This window comes from Zingiber officinale, chromosome 4A (assembly GCF_018446385.1).
Source record: "Zingiber officinale cultivar Zhangliang chromosome 4A, Zo_v1.1, whole genome shotgun sequence".
Lineage (NCBI taxonomy): Eukaryota > Viridiplantae > Streptophyta > Magnoliopsida > Zingiberales > Zingiberaceae > Zingiber > Zingiber officinale.
Genome location: NC_055992.1, coordinates 15740347 through 15757093, shown reverse-complemented (window position 1 = coordinate 15757093; position 16747 = coordinate 15740347). Strand labels below are relative to the sequence as shown.

The 16747-nt window shown below is 42.1% G+C and overlaps 1 protein-coding gene across 1 annotated transcript; it reads left to right on the top strand.

The window, feature by feature from the left end:
• The first annotated feature begins 326 nt into the window (after positions 1–326).
• On the top strand, positions 327–16322 carry LOC121969625 ((S)-beta-bisabolene synthase-like). Its single transcript, XM_042519823.1, has 7 exons — positions 327–475; positions 642–897; positions 14426–14798; positions 14902–15123; positions 15218–15353; positions 15467–15718; positions 15861–16322. The coding sequence occupies exons 1-7, from the start codon at positions 356–358 to the stop codon at positions 16152–16154; spliced, it is 1653 nt and encodes a 550-aa protein (XP_042375757.1). The 5' UTR covers positions 327–355; the 3' UTR covers positions 16155–16322.
• The last annotated feature ends 425 nt before the right edge of the window (positions 16323–16747 follow it).

The following is a 16747-nucleotide window of genomic DNA, read 5'->3' as shown; positions in this document are numbered from 1 at the left end:
TAATTTTGATTTTTCATACAATAGTAAATCTACTAAAATAATCTTTTAATCAGTATGAATAAGTATAAATTATAACTTAAATGCTAAACTGGAAAATCGGAATAAAGAAATCCAGATAAAATATATATGAGATATATTTTATAATTTTAAAATCAAAATAAAAGGCATTTATTTTATAATTTAAAATAAAGAATAACTGCCCTTTGTTTCAATTGTCAGACATACTATTTAAATTTCCTTTTCATCCAACTGCTCCCTTTGAAAAATTCAATTTCAAATTTAAGACTAGAAATCATCTATAAAATCAGACAACAAGCAGATGTCTCTTCATGCTTTTCAAAATCATATACAAATCATGGAGCTTGTTGATACTCCATCACTCAAGGCTTTCGAAGACGTGGTTGTTGATCGTCAGGTTGCAGGCTTCGATCCTAGCTTTTGGGGTGACTATTTTATTACAAATCAGAAATCACAGGTATCTATACACATCAGTACTTAGCTTGTTCGTATCGTTTCAATGCTTTGGATGATGCATCAATTCAGATATTAATTAGTATTGCATTGCAGTAATCGATCAATATATACATAATTCAGTATATATATAGTTAATATATCAATTTTCTCTTGCATCCATGATGTAGTCTGAGGCATGGATGAATGAAAGAGCTGAAGAGCTCAAGAACGAAGTAAGGAGTATGTTCCAAAACGTGACTGGCATCCTACAAACCATGAATCTAATTGATACAATTCAAATTCTTGGACTTGATTACCATTTCATGGAGGAAATAGCCAAAGCTTTAGACCATCTCAAGGATGTTGACATGAGCAAATACGGGCTCTATGAGGTTGCTCTTCATTTTCGACTGCTTAGACAAAAAGGATTCAACATTTCTTCAGGTATATATTCAATGTTCTACTCTTATATATTTAGAGACCTAGCTAGATGATTTGTCACGTCCCGGAGAGACTAGATGATTTGTCACGTCCCGAGAGAGTCTCTGTCAGAAGAAATTTAATATCTCCCCTGTACGAGTAACAATATGAAACTTGACTACATCAATCTAAATACCTCGGCCAACACGGCCGGAACATATGTATAATAACATACTACGCAGTTTAGTATCACAATCCACTAAAACAACGATAAGGAAAATCATCCCAAATATCCTACTCCACTACACTCATAAAACTCAAATCATATTCCTACTCAACTACACCCATAAAACTCAAATCACAATGACACAAATAAAATCAACTCACCTCTTCTGCTGTCCAGGCAGGCATGTAGCAGAACATATTCAAATAAAACCCCATCGACAAATAAAGGACCATACAAGATCCAAGTGCCAAAAAGATACAAGTCTAAAACATAGTTTAGATAGTATAATAAGAAAAATCAAAAGACTAAACAAACATCCTTGCGATCTGCAGGGGGACTAGCGCGACTGAAATCCTGCGGATAGCCTCAACCTGAAATAGTAATATCAACGGGGTGAGTCAACTCCTCAGCGAGTAACTATTGACATGCATAGTAAGAAATAACAACTAATAATAAATATGCGTACAGTCTTCTGGATATATATCATATGAAAAATGCAAAACTGTGAGCAGGAGTATCTGTACTAACCAGGACCTGGGTAAAGGGATAACAAGGTCGTCAGACTAAGAGTATCATAAATCCTGTATGCATGTCAAACATATGCATCCACCAAATATGCAACATATAAAATACAGCAAACACAAGCAATAAATGCATCAATGCGTATGATGCCAATGACATGTCCTGGTCACCCCTACTGCCAGTCAGTCGTCTCACACACGATGGTGAGACCGAGTGGGTAGGGCTGTGACAACCGTGCACTCTGCCATCACTACTCTTGATGAGTGGCCGAGTGGACGTGATGCTATCGGAATAAACCTATCCTCCTTACCCCAAATCATAAGTGGGGGAGCTTAATGCTCTCATCTCCCTGAGCCAATCTAGAGGAGGGATACCTGTCCTGCTACCACGCTGCGTCACACTACCCATGAGTGGACCAACGGAGCCCTTGATAGAGCAACCTACTGCAACACACCCTGCCTGATAAAAACCACTAAGCCATGAGTGGTTGTGTGTGTGTATATCCATGTAACTGGCGATGTACTCAACAATAATGGAGCCAACAATCGCACAACATGCAATCATGCGAGATGATGCATGACACTAAGCATGAAAATATCCTGATCCTATCCATCTCTACCAAAATGTGTACCAAAGATATACGGATCAAATAATATGATCTGGGTACATAGGTCAAGTATGGTAAAATAAATCAATGTCCTGAACATAATAAGACATGGTATGTCATTACCTTAAGGTCATATATAATGAAAGGAACATGAATGCAACAGCAGGAAATAAATATAGCATGCTCAGGTAATAGATAATGACATACCGATGCAAAAATGAACATAAATATTACTATTTATTAAATATTTCTAAGCATATCAACATGACATATCAAAATAGATAAGTCAAGGTACCCACCTCCAATAAGAGGATCGTATCAAAAATAGATCCCTCGTCGAGCCCCTGTCTCGAATCAAAGTGCTGTGATATCAAACGTAATGTATTTAGCTATATAGCTAAATAAAAATCTCCAAACCTATTTAATAATCTTATCATTCCTTTATATTTAAAATCTTTGAATTAAACAAATTCTAACAATTTCACCTTCAAATTAGGATTTGCAACTAGCATTATCAACGTAAACTTAATTCTCTTACCTTAAACTCACAGCCAAGTGACTGCTGGAGAAGGGTAGCTGCTTGAAATTGTGGCCGGAGTTACTGCTAACATAGTTTTGTTGCCGTCACTACCCAGGAACCACTGCCAGACATTCTTCACAGTTAGATCATTCACATAATGATATCTAAATGCGAACCTTTGTGAATCTTGAACCCAAAAACAGACTTACCCAACCGACAGTTTCCCTCTCTGGTAGAATCGGCGCATTGAAGAGAGGCGAGGCGTCGGCTGCACCAAGAGGTGCCAAGGGGTTCTGGGCAGTGTCGGCCGATCAGCGGCAGCAGTAGCCAGTGGCGAGCGGAAGACGGCTAGGGCATTACTCTCTGCACTTGGTTGAAGATCGACTCATGCAGAGGTGCAGCGACGAGATCTAGTGCACGACTCGATGTTTCTTGGTGCGAGGAGATGAACGGATCGGAGGGGGCAACTGCCGAACGGAACTCGACAATCGAAAGAGAAGGTTGCTCGGGTGGCTTGCAACCGGAGAGTGCAGTGGAGACACGATGAAGTGGACTCGGGCTCCTTGCTCAGGCCGACCGCACCACTTCCTACGACGGTCGCTGCGTTGTTGGTGAGTCTCACACGAAGTGGTGACGACGCCCAAGTGATCGGTCAGAGTGGGCGACGGCAGTGGCCAGTATCTAGCAAGAGGGAGACGACGGTGGTGGAGACGGCGAGGGTAGAGGGAAAGAAGGGGAAAAAGAATCGACGCAAGGGGAAGGCTCGGGTTCGAAGCTTTTGTACTCGTGGAGAAGAAGAGGAAGTGACGCGAGGGAGGGCGGCGCCGGTTTGGGAGAAGGAGCGGGGTTAGGGCGTGAGAGGAAAAGAGGCTCGGCATGAGGAGGTTAGGGCACGGGTTCGACGGGGGAGAAAAGAAAATAAAACGGAAAATAAAAACCAAACTTTTTCTCGTTTCAATGGGGTAGTCTAAACAGGTTTTCTCGAGGCCCAATATTTGATCCTTTTAAACTCGTCATACGAGCTCCGAAAAATTCTCAGAAAATTTCTAAAAATTCTAGAAATTTTCCTTATGGTTATTTGCCTTTTTTTTTTTTTTTTTGATATTTTACATTCTCCCCCACTATTAAAAAATTTGGTCCCCAAATTTTCGTTATCTACCATCAGCAAGTACTAAAAGTAAATAGATAGTATAAATGCTGAACAGAAATATAACTTACATACCTCAAGTAAAAAGGTGGGGGCATCGAGCTCGGATCGTATCCTCGAGCTCCCAGGTAGCCTTCTCGTCCGAATGATGCTGCCATCCGGCTTTAACCAGCCGAATAGTCTTGTTCCGCAACTGACGCTCTTTTCGGTCCAGGATCCGTACCGGAACCTCCTCATAAGTAACGTCAAGCTGAATGAGAACTGAGATATCTGTCAGCACATGTGTCGGGTCGAATATATATCTCCTCAGCATAGTCACATGGAATACGTCGTGAACACCTGCCAGGGACGGTGGTAGTGCCAACCGGTAAGTTACTGCTCTAATCCTCTCCAAGATCTGGAAAGGTCCATGTATCGCGGAGCTAGCTTACCTCGGAGGCCAAATCTCTTCACCCTTTTGTGGGTGAGACTCGTAGAAATACATAGTTGCCAGCAGAGAACTCCAGGGGTCTCCGTCTCCGATCAGCATAACTCTTCTGACGGTCCTGCGCCTCTGACATCCTCCGTTTGATAGTACGGACCAACTTTGCCTCCTACTAAGCTCTATGAGACCCTAGCAGCTGGACCTCCCCAACCTCCTCCCAAAGGGTGGGTGTCTGACAAGGCCTACCATACAACGCTTCAAATGGTGCCATTTGGATAGCCAAATGAAAGCAGTTGTTGTAGGCGAACTCTACCAATGTAAAATGGTCCTCCCAACTACCTCTGAAATCCAATATACAAGACCTCAGCAAGTCCTCTAGATTCTGAATGGTCCGCTCTGACTGTCCATCAGTCTGCGGATGGAAAACTATACTGAAACGAAGCTGAGTGCCCAAGGTCTGCTGCAGACTCTGCCAGAATTGGGACGTGAATCGAGGGTCCCTATCCGAAATAATACTCAAAAGAACTCCATGTAATTTGATGATCTCTCGGCAATACAGATCTGCCAATCGATCTAGGGAATCAGTCTTCCAGATCGCTAAGAAGTGTGTCGATTTGGTTAATCAATCAATGATTACCCAAAGCGCATCATGGCCTCGTCGTGTCCTAAGCAAACCCACCACAAAATCCATGGTAATGTGTTCCCATTTCTACTCAGGAATAGGAATTCGCTGAAGTAATCCGGCAGGTCTCTGGTGCTCAGCCTTCACCTGCTGACAGACAAGACATCTAGCTACGAATTTTGTGATATCTTTCTTCATGTCGTTCCACCAGTAGGAACGCTTCAAATCCTGATACATGCGGGTCCCACTTGGGTGGATAGCAAATCGGGAGCGATGAGCCTCCTGAAGTAACTCCTTCCTGACCGGGTGAGATAGAGGTACGCATAATCGACCTCGAAAATATATAATACCCGCATCATCTCGGGTGAACCCTGTCTGCTGTCCGGAAGCTATCTGGCTATCAATGAACTGAAAATGCTTATCACTGGCCTGGGCCTCTCGGATCCTCATCCTGATCGACGACTGAGCAATCATAGTAACCAAAACACCTCGGTCTGTCTGTCCCTACTCCTCAAGGCCCAACTCGGAGAAACCCTGAATCAAGTCTGTGATTGAAGCTCAGTGGCAAGCCAAAGTCCCTCTGGACTTCCTGCTGAGTGCATCGACAACCACATTAGCTTTCCTCGGGTGATAGCTAATGGTACAATCGTAATCCTTCAGGAACTCTATCCATCTCCTCTATTAGAGATTAAGTTCCTTCTGGGTAAAAATATATTTGAGACTCTTATGATCCGTGAGAATCTCAAAGGTAATGCCGCCAAATCTTGAAAGTAAAGATGATGGCGGCTAGCTCCAGATCATCTACTGGGTAGTTCTTCTCATGCTCCTTCAACTGACGAGAAGCATAGGAGACTACTCTGCTGTGTTGCATCAGAACAGTGCCCAAACCTTGAAGAGATGCATCGGTGTAAAGTATGAATCCATCCTCTCCAGCGGACAAAACCAAAATTGGAGTCGACACTAATCTCCGCTTTAGCTCCTGGAAGTTGGTCTCATAGGCCTCGGACCACGTGAACTTCACGCCTTTCCTGGTCAGGCGTGTCAGTGGCATAGCTATGTGAGAGAAACCCTCAACAAAACGTCTGTAATATCCTGCCAGTCCCAAAAAATTACGGATCTCCTGTACTGATTTCGGCTGCTCCCAGCTAGTGACAGCCTCTATCTTCTGAGGGTCTACTGAAATACCTCGTCTAGAGACCACGTGACCCAGAAAACTGACTGAAGATAGCCAGAAGGCACACTTGCTGAACTTCGCATATAGCTGATGTCGTCGAAGAGTCTCCAAGACTGTGTGAAGATGTTGCGCATGTTCCTCCTCGGAATGCCAGTAAACTAATATGTTATCGATGAAAATGATAACAAACTGATCAAGATACTCCAGGAAGACACGGTTCATCAAATCCATAAATACCGCTGGAGCATTGGTAAGCCCAAATAGCATTACCAAAAACTCATAATGGTCGTATCTGGTACGGAATGCTGTCTTCTGAATATTAGATTCTTTGAATCTCAGCTGATGATATCCGGACTGCAGATCAATCTTAGAATACACTGATGTACCTCTGAGCTGATCAAATAAATCCTCGATCCGAGGTAAGGGGTACTTATTTCTGACTGTCACTGCATTCAGCTGTCTATAATCTATGCACAACCTCAGAGTACCATCTTTTTTCTTGACAAATAATACAGGAGAACCCCACGGAGAAGCACTAGGGCATATAAATCCTTGGTCTAAAAGTTCCTAGAGTTGAACCTTTAGTTTGTTCAACTCTTTTGGTGTCATATGGTAAGGAACTTTCGATGTCGGCGCGGTTCCCGGAATCAACTCTATAGCAAACTCCACTTGCCTTTTGGGAGGCAAACCTGGTAGCTCCTCTGGAAATACATCCGGATACTCTCGGACTACTGGAACGTCTGAGAGTTGAGAACTACTGTCATGTTCAGTATTAATCAAAGATAACAGAAAACCCTGACAGCCATGTGACATCAGCTTCTGAGCCTGAATCACCGAAATAGTCGATTTGTCGTGGTCTCTGATGCCAGTGAAATCCCACGAGGGTTGGTTCAGAGGCTGGAATGTGACCACCCTCGTCTAGCAATCAACAATGGCATGATATGCTGACAGTCAATCCATGCCAAGAATAATATCGAACTCGACCATTTCTAGTACTAAAAGATCTACCGTAAGTATTCTTGTCGCCAAAGTCTAACCGGCAACCTCTAACCTCCTGGGTGACGTCCAAAGTATCATCGGATGGTAAAGAGATGGTCAGTCGCTGCGGTCTAATAGTGGGTAATCTACCAATCTCCCTCATAAAGGTACAAGATATAAAAGAATGCGAACTACCAGTATCTATCAGCATATCAGCAGATAAGGCATAAATAAAAATCGTACCATGGAAAACGGATCCATCGGTCCGCTGCGCATCCTCTATGGTGACCTCATGAATCTGTCCAGTCTCTGGTGGAGGTGGAGGTGGTAGCGTTGCTAGCGGCGGTTGCATCTGGGCGGGAGCCGGCCACTGAGGTGGTGCTGGATATGAGGCCAGAGGTGGAAGAGAGGACTGCGACTGATACTGTACTGGTGGTTGTGACTACGTCTGGTACTGAACCAGAGGATGGGGCTGCCAATACTAGACTAGGGGCTGAGACTGCAATTGATATGGAGATCCCACGGCAGAACTCTATGGTACTATGAGGGCACTAGGTGCTCCTATCCATGCATGCCACAAGCAGCAGCTGCAGGGGGAGCTATCCTCTGCTGGCAATGCGAAGTTTGAGCTCTATGCCCTCCTCACTGAATCCCTGGCTGACTGAGTTGAACTCCATGACCAGAAACTCTGGAAGCAATATGCTGAGCCTTCAGTGAACAATCTCAGCTCATGTGCCCAAGCAGTTTGCAATAATATCAAACTGACTGCCCCAAGGTGCAGGCTGATGTGGTGTGCTCTTTGGACCCACACCGGGCACAATGGATGTCACTGGCGGGTTATTTTCGAGTCTGCTGAGGAGGCCGGAAATGTCCTGATGAAAACCGCCTCGATTTCTGAGGCTTGCCAGATGCCGCAGAAGTTCCTCGACCTGTCCGACTGTGACCACTCTGCTGCTGTGTAGTCTGTGGCTGCTGGATCTATCCAGATGTCTGATTCGTCTTTTTATTTTTCTTGTCCAGGTATGCTCTCTGGTAAGCTGACTCTATCATCAGGGCTCTCTCTAATGTCTCTAAATAGGAAGAATTTCCAAAACCGGCAAGCTTTACTTGTAGATGCCCATCCAGTCCCTGGATAAACTGAAGCATACGGGACTTGTCCTCAGCACCTAATTCTGGACAAAACTTGGCCAACCGATTAAACTCTGTATTGTACTCTGTCACCGAGCGGTTGTTCTACCATAGACTTAGAAAATCCTACCGACGAGTCATATGATATGCTCATGGACAATATTGGCTCTCAAAAGCCTCTCTGAAACTCGCCCAGGTAATATTCTGCTTGCTTATAATGGAATACTGCGTATCCCACCAAGTGTCGGCCGCATCCCATAGATGGAAAGCAGCCAGCTCCGTTTTCTCCCACTCGGAGCAAGCCATGTAGAAGAAGGTCCGCTCCATAGTCTCAATCCAGGACTGGGTCACACTCGAATCAGTCTCTCCGTGTAATAGTGTGACTCGACTCTGCCAATGCTAGAATCCGGACTCGTGCCATGATAATTGTTGGGTTTTTCGGGCCGCGAAAACTGCTTTTTCACGTCGCGGAAACCCCGAAACTCCCTAGCCAACGGATCCGTGCGAAGAGTATAGAACAAAATTTTTTTACATGTACGAGTTTACTAACTAGATCTACTCTTAGATCTATATGTTTAGAAAATTACCCTTGATGCGTGCCCTTTTCGAATCCCGCTCGTCCAAGGAAGTGTCGGATCTCAAGATTGTCAAGATAGACAATCCTCTAGAAGTATCCACACGAACAAGATGTGTTCTCTAACACATAAGGATGGAGAAGAGAACACCACAAGTGTGCTAGCACTTCTTGATGCTCTCGGATGGGATTGGAAGAAGAAGAAAGGAAAAGAAGAGAACACACTCCTCTAAAAAATCTCTATGTGACTTTCACTAACCTTTCTTCTTGGATTAGACTCACTCTCCTTTTTTCTCCCTTTCTTGAAACCCACGACCAAGAGAAGAGAAGGAGCAAAAAGAGAGCTTGAGGAAGAAGATGATGTGAATGTGAGTGAATGAAAAATTCATTCTCATTCAAAACCAAAAGGTAACCCCCATTCTCATTAAATGTGGCTATTAAAGAGAATAGATTTGTAACCCCCATGAGGTGGCACACGTTGATGATGTGGCACATCATCATTAGTCCTCCTAATGCCAAATCACTAATGATGTGGCAAATAGTCAAGTCAAACTTGACTCTTCCTCTTCCTTTTCCTCTCAAGTCAAGTCAAACTTGACTTAATTTCTCTCATGGTTGATCTAATCCAACCATTTAATTCAAGCCAATTTAATATAATGAATCTAATTCATTTAATTAAATTGATTCAATGAGTCATGATCTAAATTACACTCATTGAACACATGAATCAACTTGAGTCCAACTCAATTAGCCCAATTAGGATTACTCTTAATCCAATTTGATTCATCACATGAATCTAATCCTCTTGGTTGATCATATGAACCTAATCTCCATCCACTTGTTCTTTGTGTGTGACCCAATAGGTTCTTGTAACGTTGGAAATGCCCCTAAACCCATTTAGGACCATAAGTAATGAGCGGTATCTAGCAATACATCATTACTACCCAAGTTACAAGAATGTTGAGATCCAACATTACCTTGTGACTACTAATTGTGACTCCTCACAATATATGACAAGTGTCCTTCTATCCTAGACATCTAGATTGATCAATGTGAGGCATAGACCGTGTCATCCTCTGACCAATCTAAATCTTGAACTCCAAGTAGACTCACTAAATCGAATGAGCTCAATATCTCATATTGACTCATTTGGGCATGATCATACACTTCTTGGTCTCACTCTATCAAGAATATCGATGTCGCTCCCGTCATATAGGAGGGATAGATCCCATCTACATATCACTCACATCCCTCTGCATAATTCGTTACATACCCAGTAATCGCCTTTATAGTCCACCCAGTTACGGGTGACGTTTGATGAAACCAAAGTACATAACTCCTTATGTAGGGATCCATGGTGACTTCAGGTCCAAGGACTAGTAGTCATACTAATAGACACATGAGAAAGTATATGACACTCATATAACGATCCATGATAGTTTCTCATGGCGGGTCATTCAGTATACATTCTCCAATGCATACCCATGTGTCAACTTGATATCTCTATATCCATGACTTGTGAGATCAAGTCATCGATTTGACCTACATGCTAGTCTTATTGCATTAACATTGTCCCTGAATGTTAATACTCGACTAGGAATGATTTAAAGTAGTGTTCCCTATATCATCTCACTATCGGTTCAACTAACCGATTGATATAGGTGAGAACCCTCTACTCAAGGACATTAGTTTATTTGGCACCAATACAAGTAAGTATAATAACCAAAACAAAAATACCTTTATTTATATAAGAATATGATACAATGAGTCTATAATACAATCATCAAATGATTGGCTCTAGGACTCTAACTAATAATAATATCAGTGAGGTGGGTAGGGATCGTCGTGGGAACTGGCAAAATCACTGGAGCTGGTGCTACAGGTGGTACCGCTAGATATACCGGCGGAGGTATTCTCGGTGCTGCTACATAAACTAGGGCATATATCACTGGTGGTACTGCAGGATCGATATGAGTGGCTGTAGCTGGAGGTACGGTAGGTGGTGGTACAGAAAATGGCGCAATCGGTACAGCTGGTGTGGGTGATGGGTACACTGTAGGCACTGGGGGCACGGGTACCGCTGGTGCCAGGTACACGGTAGGTCCAGGTGGTGGTGGTGTCGGGTACGCCGCAACATCTGCTGGTGGAGGTATCGGGTTTGCCACGGGTGGTACAGTGTGTACGGTATGGGTAGGTACCTCTAACGAAGCCACTGGAGTCTGAGAGCCCGACGCACCCGCAGTATCATGAGTCTGTCCCTGATTGACAGGCTCAAGCCCAGTATGGATCTCTTGCGAGTCCGTTGCCAGAGATTCCAAAGTCCTCTTACGTGGTCGTCCAACACCACGTCTCATAGATACTGCCCGTGTAGATCTCCTCATATCTGTTAAGCTATAACTCAGATATTACCACAAGTAACAAAAATTATAAAATTACCTTTTTACCTATTTGTCGTCAGGAGATGTTCCGTCGTTGTCCAGTCCCCACATATAACCTCGGAATGCCGTACGAGAAAATCGACGGAAACCCATACAAATCCGAAAAATAAATACCCGATTTAATTAGCAAACTTGGGCTAACTCTCAAATCCAGAACACGAAAAGTAGGTATCGTAACCCGCTCTGATACCAAATAAACTGGTATCAGATTAACACGCAAAATCAAAATACGAATACCAAGCATCAGAAACTTGGCTATTATACCAAATAAATTGTCACGCCCCGGGGGAATCCCTGCAAGAAGAAATTTCGGCAACATCTCCCTTGTACGGGTGACAATATGAAACTTGACTACATCAATCCAGATACCTCGGCCAACACGGTCGGAACATATGTATAATAACATACCACGCAGTTTAGTATCACAATCCACTAAAACAACGATAAGGAAAATCATCCCAAATATCCTACTCCACTACACTTATAAAACTCAAATCATTTTCCTACTCAACTACACCCATAAAACTCAAATCATAATGACACAAATAAAATCAACTCACCTTTTCTACTGTCTAGGCATGTAGCAAAACATATCCAAATAAAACTCCATTGACAAATAAGGGATCATACAAGATCCAAGTTCCAAAAACATACAAGTCTAAAGCATAGTCTAGATAGTATAATAAGAAAAATCAAAAGACTAAACAAACATCCTTGCGATCTGCAGGGGGACTAGCGACTGAAATCCTCTAGACAGCCTCAACCTGAAATAGTAATATCAACGGGGTGAGTCAACTCCTCAGCGGGTAACTACTGACATGCATAGTAAGAAATAGCAACTAATAATAAATATGTGTACAGTCTCCTGGATATATATCATATGAAAAATACAAAACTATGAGCAGGAGTATCTGTACTAACCAGGACCTGGGTAAAGAGATAACAAGGTCGTCAGACCGAGAGTATCATAAATCTTGTATGCATGTCAAACATATGCATCCACCAAATATGCAACATATAAAATGCAGCAAACACAAGCAATAAATGCATCAATGCGTATGATGTCAATGGCATGTCCTGGTTACCCCTACTGCCAGTCAGCCGTCTCACACACGATGGTAAGACTGAGTGGGTAGGGCTGTGACAACCGTGCACTCTGCCATCACTGCTCCTGATGAGTGGCCGAGTGGACGGGATGCTGTCGAAGTAGACCTATCCTCCTTACCCCAAATCATAACTGGGTGAGCTCAATGCTCTCATCTCCCTGAGCCAATCCAGAGGAGGGATCCTTGTCCTGCTACCACGCTGTGTCACACTACCCATGAGTGGACCAACGGAGCTCTTGACAGAGCAACCTACTGCAACACACCCTGCCTGATAAAAACCACTAACCCAAGAGTGGACGTGTGTGCGTATCCATGTAACTGGCGATATACTCAACAATAATGGAACCAACAATCGCACAACATGCAATCATGCGAGATGATGCATGACACTAAGCATGGAAATATCATGATCCTTTCCATCTCTACCAAAATGTGTACCAAAGATATACGGATCAAATAATATGATCTAGGTACATAGGTCATATATGGTAAAATAAATCAATGTCCTGAACATAATAAGACATGGTATGTCATTACCTTACGGTCATATATAATCAAAGGAACATGAATGCAACAGCAGGAAATAAATACAGTATGCTCAGGTAATAGATAATGATATACCGATGCAAAAATGAACATAACTATTACTATTTGTTAAATATGACTAAGTATATCAACATGACATATCAAAATAAATAAGTCAAGGTACCCGCCTCCAATAAGAGGATGGTATCCAAAATAGATACCTCGTCGAGACACCGTTTTGAATCAAAGTCCTGTGATATCAAACATAATGTATTTAGCTATATAGCTAAATAAAAATCTCCAAACCTATTTAATAATCTTATCCTTCCTTTATATTTAAAATTCTTGAATTAAACAAATTCTAGCTATTTCACCTTCCAATTAGGATTTGCAACTAGCATTATCAACCTAAACTTAATTCTCTTACCTCAAACTCACAGCCAAGTGACTACTGGAGAAGGGTAGCTGCTGGAAATTGTGACCGGAGTTACTGCTATCACAGTTTTATTACCATCACTACCCAGGAACCACTGCCAGGCATTCTTCACAGTTAGACCATTCCCATAATGATATCAAAACGCGAACCTCTATGAATTTTGAACCCAAAAGTAAACAGACTTACCCAACCGGTAGTTTCCCTCTCTGGCAGAATCGGCGCAGTGAAGAGAGGCGAGGCGTCGGCTGCGCCAAGAGGTGCCGAGGGGTTTTGGGCGGTGTCGGCCGATCAGCGGTAGCAGTAGCCAGTAGCGAGTGGAAGATGGATAGGGCATGACTCTCTGCCCTTGGTTGAAGATCGCCCTGTGCAGAGGTGCAGCGGCGAGATCTAGGGCATGGCTCGATGTTGCTTGGCGCGAGGAGATGAACGGATCGGAGGGGGCAACTGCCGAATTGAACTCGACAATCGAAAGAGAAGGTTGCTCGGGTGGCTTGCAACCGGAGAGTGCAGTGGAGACACGATGAAGAGGACTCGAGCTCCTTGCTCAAGCCGACACCACTTCCTACAATGGTCGTTGCGTTGTTGGTGAGTCTCACACGAAGTGGTGACGACGCCCAGGTGATCGGTCGGAGCGGGCGGTGGCAGTGGCCAGTATCTAGCGAGAGGGAGACGGCAGTGGTGGAGATGGCTAGCGCAGAGGGAAAGAAGGCGAAAAAAAATTGACGCAAGGGGAAGGCTCGGGTTCGAAGCTTTTGTACTCGTGGAGAAAAAGAGGAAGTGACGCGAGGGAGGGCGGTGTCGGTTTGGGAGAAGGAGCGGTTAGGGCGTGAGAGGAGAAGAGGCTCGGCATTTAGGGCACGGGGTTCGGCGGGGGAGAAAAGAAAAAGAAAATAAAAAGGAAAAGGAAAATCAATTTTTTTTTCTTGTTTAAATGGGGTAGTCTAAACAGGCTTTTCCGGAGACTAATATTTGATCTCCTTAAATTCATCATACGAGTTCCGAAAAATTTTCAGAAAATTTCTAAAAATTCCGGAAAGTTTTCTTATGGTTATTCGGCCTTTTTTTTTTTTTTTGTATTTTACATGATTATTTATATATTTAGTGCATAATATATATATAATGCAGATGTATTTAAAAAGTACAAGGATAAGGAGGGAAAATTTATGGAAGAACTAAAAGATGATGCTAAGGGTCTCCTGAGCTTATATAATGCGGCTTACCTTGGAACTAAAAAAGAGACTATACTCCATGAAGCCATTTCTTTTACTAAAGATAGTCTTACATCTTTGTTAAAAGATCTAAATCCAACATTTGCAAAGCTAGTGTCTCTCACTCTCAAGACACCTATTCAACGAAGCATGAAACAAATTTTCACAAGAAGCTACATCTCTATTTACCAAGATGAACCAACACTAAATGAAACAATACTTGAGCTTGCAAAGTTGGACTTCAACATATTACAACGTCTCCACCAGGAGGAGCTCAAGAAAATATGCACGTAAGTTTTGGGTAAAATGAGTCACATATTTTGATGTACGTGTGAGTATTTAAACCATTTTATAAAGGCACCCTACTTATATATGATACTGACATGCATGCAGGTGGTGGAAGAATTTGAATTTAGACATTATGCATCTAAATTTTGTTCGAGACCGGGTGGTGGAATCTTTCTGTTGGTTGATGGTGATACGTCATGAACCCAGTTGTTCTCGTGCTCGACTGTTTGCGACTAAGCTACTTATGTTCATTACTGTCTTGGATGACTTCTATGATAGCTACAGCACACTAGAAGAGAGTCGACTGCTGACAGACGCAATCCAAAGGCATGATTGACATCTATTGTGAAATGTAACTACAATAAAATTAAATCACGTTTTAATTTTTTTAAGATTAACAACCAATTTTTTATTCATGCAGGTGGAGCCCTAGTGCAGTAGATCAACTACCAAAATACTTAAGGGATTTCTTTCTCAAAATGTTGAGCACTTTTCAGGAATTTGAAAATGAACTTGCACCGGAGGAGACGTTTCGAATATTGTACCTCAAGGAACATGTATGTCTATGCTTCCTAGCTACATTTTTTCCCACTTTATATATATATATATATATATATATATATAACCAGGTCTTAGTTATAATTATTCTCTGTTAATTAACTATGTATAGTGGAAATTTCAAGCTCAAACTTACTTCCAGGAATGCCAATGGAGGGATGACAAGTATGTGCCCAAGTTAGAAGAGGACATGCGTGTTTCAATCATAAGTGTTGGATTTATCTTGTTTTCCTGCGTACTTTTGAGTGGCATGGAGGAGGCAGTGGCCACAAAGGAAGCATTTGAATGGTTCGAAGGCTCACCAAAGATCGCAGAAGCTTGTGGAACAATTGCCCGTATCACTAATGACATAGCTTCAAAGGAGGTATATATATATATATAGTAACCATAACTTAAGTTTTTTTTTTTTTTTTTGTGTATGGGAATTTATAATCCCAATAGGAACCCTAGAACATAGCAAATTTATATATGCTTGATAGACACCTTTTTCTTTTTTTGGGTTGAAGCGAGAACAAAAGAGGATACATGTTGCCTCAACAGTAGATTGCTATATGAAGGAACATGGAACATCAGAAGATGTTGCATGTGAGAAGCTCCTAGGCTTTGTTGAAGATGCATGGAAGACTATGAACGAGGAGCTCCTTATTGCAACTGGATTGTCTAGAGAAGTAACTGAAGTATTACTCCACTTTACGCGAAGTACAGAAGTTATATACAAGCATGGCGATGGATTCACAGAACCTGAAACTTCGATGAAGGAAATCATCTTTTCTCTACTTGTTCATCCTATTCCTGTTTGATGACAGTATCATTACAATCATGTACTATCTGATATCTTATATTGTTGTGTGCCTATGTTATTATCGTAGAAATAAAAGTGGGAGAAAGAGTGAAATAATTTGTTCTTGTTATTGTTGAAGCCAAATAAGCCCATATATACAAGTTGTTTACGAGTTGTATACAATGTGATAAATTATGATGATATTAATTATGGCATGCAATCTTAGAATTATGGTGACAATAAGAATTATGATAATTGCATACCTAATATGAATTGTATGTTAAGCTCTTGTTGACAATTGTAATTTTTATAGATATGTAAATTTTATCATTACTACTTTTCTGTATCCAATTTTATTGGATGTCTCCAAAGAGATTCATTACTACTACTTTTGCTATCATTACCCCTTGCTTTTTAGCAAAATTAAGGTAATTACACTCATCTCAAGTTTCCTTCACAATCCGTCCCTAGATTATATGGAGGTAAATCATGAGACCGTTGGGAAGTGACCCATTAACCATTGTAACAAAGATGTCATCCTCTTACATACTTAATGACATTATAGAGGTGATGAATATGTTGAGTTTGGATGCTAATAAGAAATCATTGTCT

What these genes read in the sequence shown, in the direction of transcription:
- LOC121969625 (XM_042519823.1), top strand. Translation starts at nt 356, where the DNA reads ATGGAGCTTGTTGATACTCCATCACTCAAGGCTTTCGAAGACGTGGTT. An exon ending in TTACAAATCAGAAATCACAG is followed by an intron (nt 476 to 641) that starts GTATCTATACAC and finishes TCCATGATGTAG; the next exon opens with TCTGAGGCATGGATGAATGA. An exon ending in GAGCTCAAGAAAATATGCAC is followed by an intron (nt 14,799 to 14,901) that starts GTAAGTTTTGGG and finishes ACATGCATGCAG; the next exon opens with GTGGTGGAAGAATTTGAATT.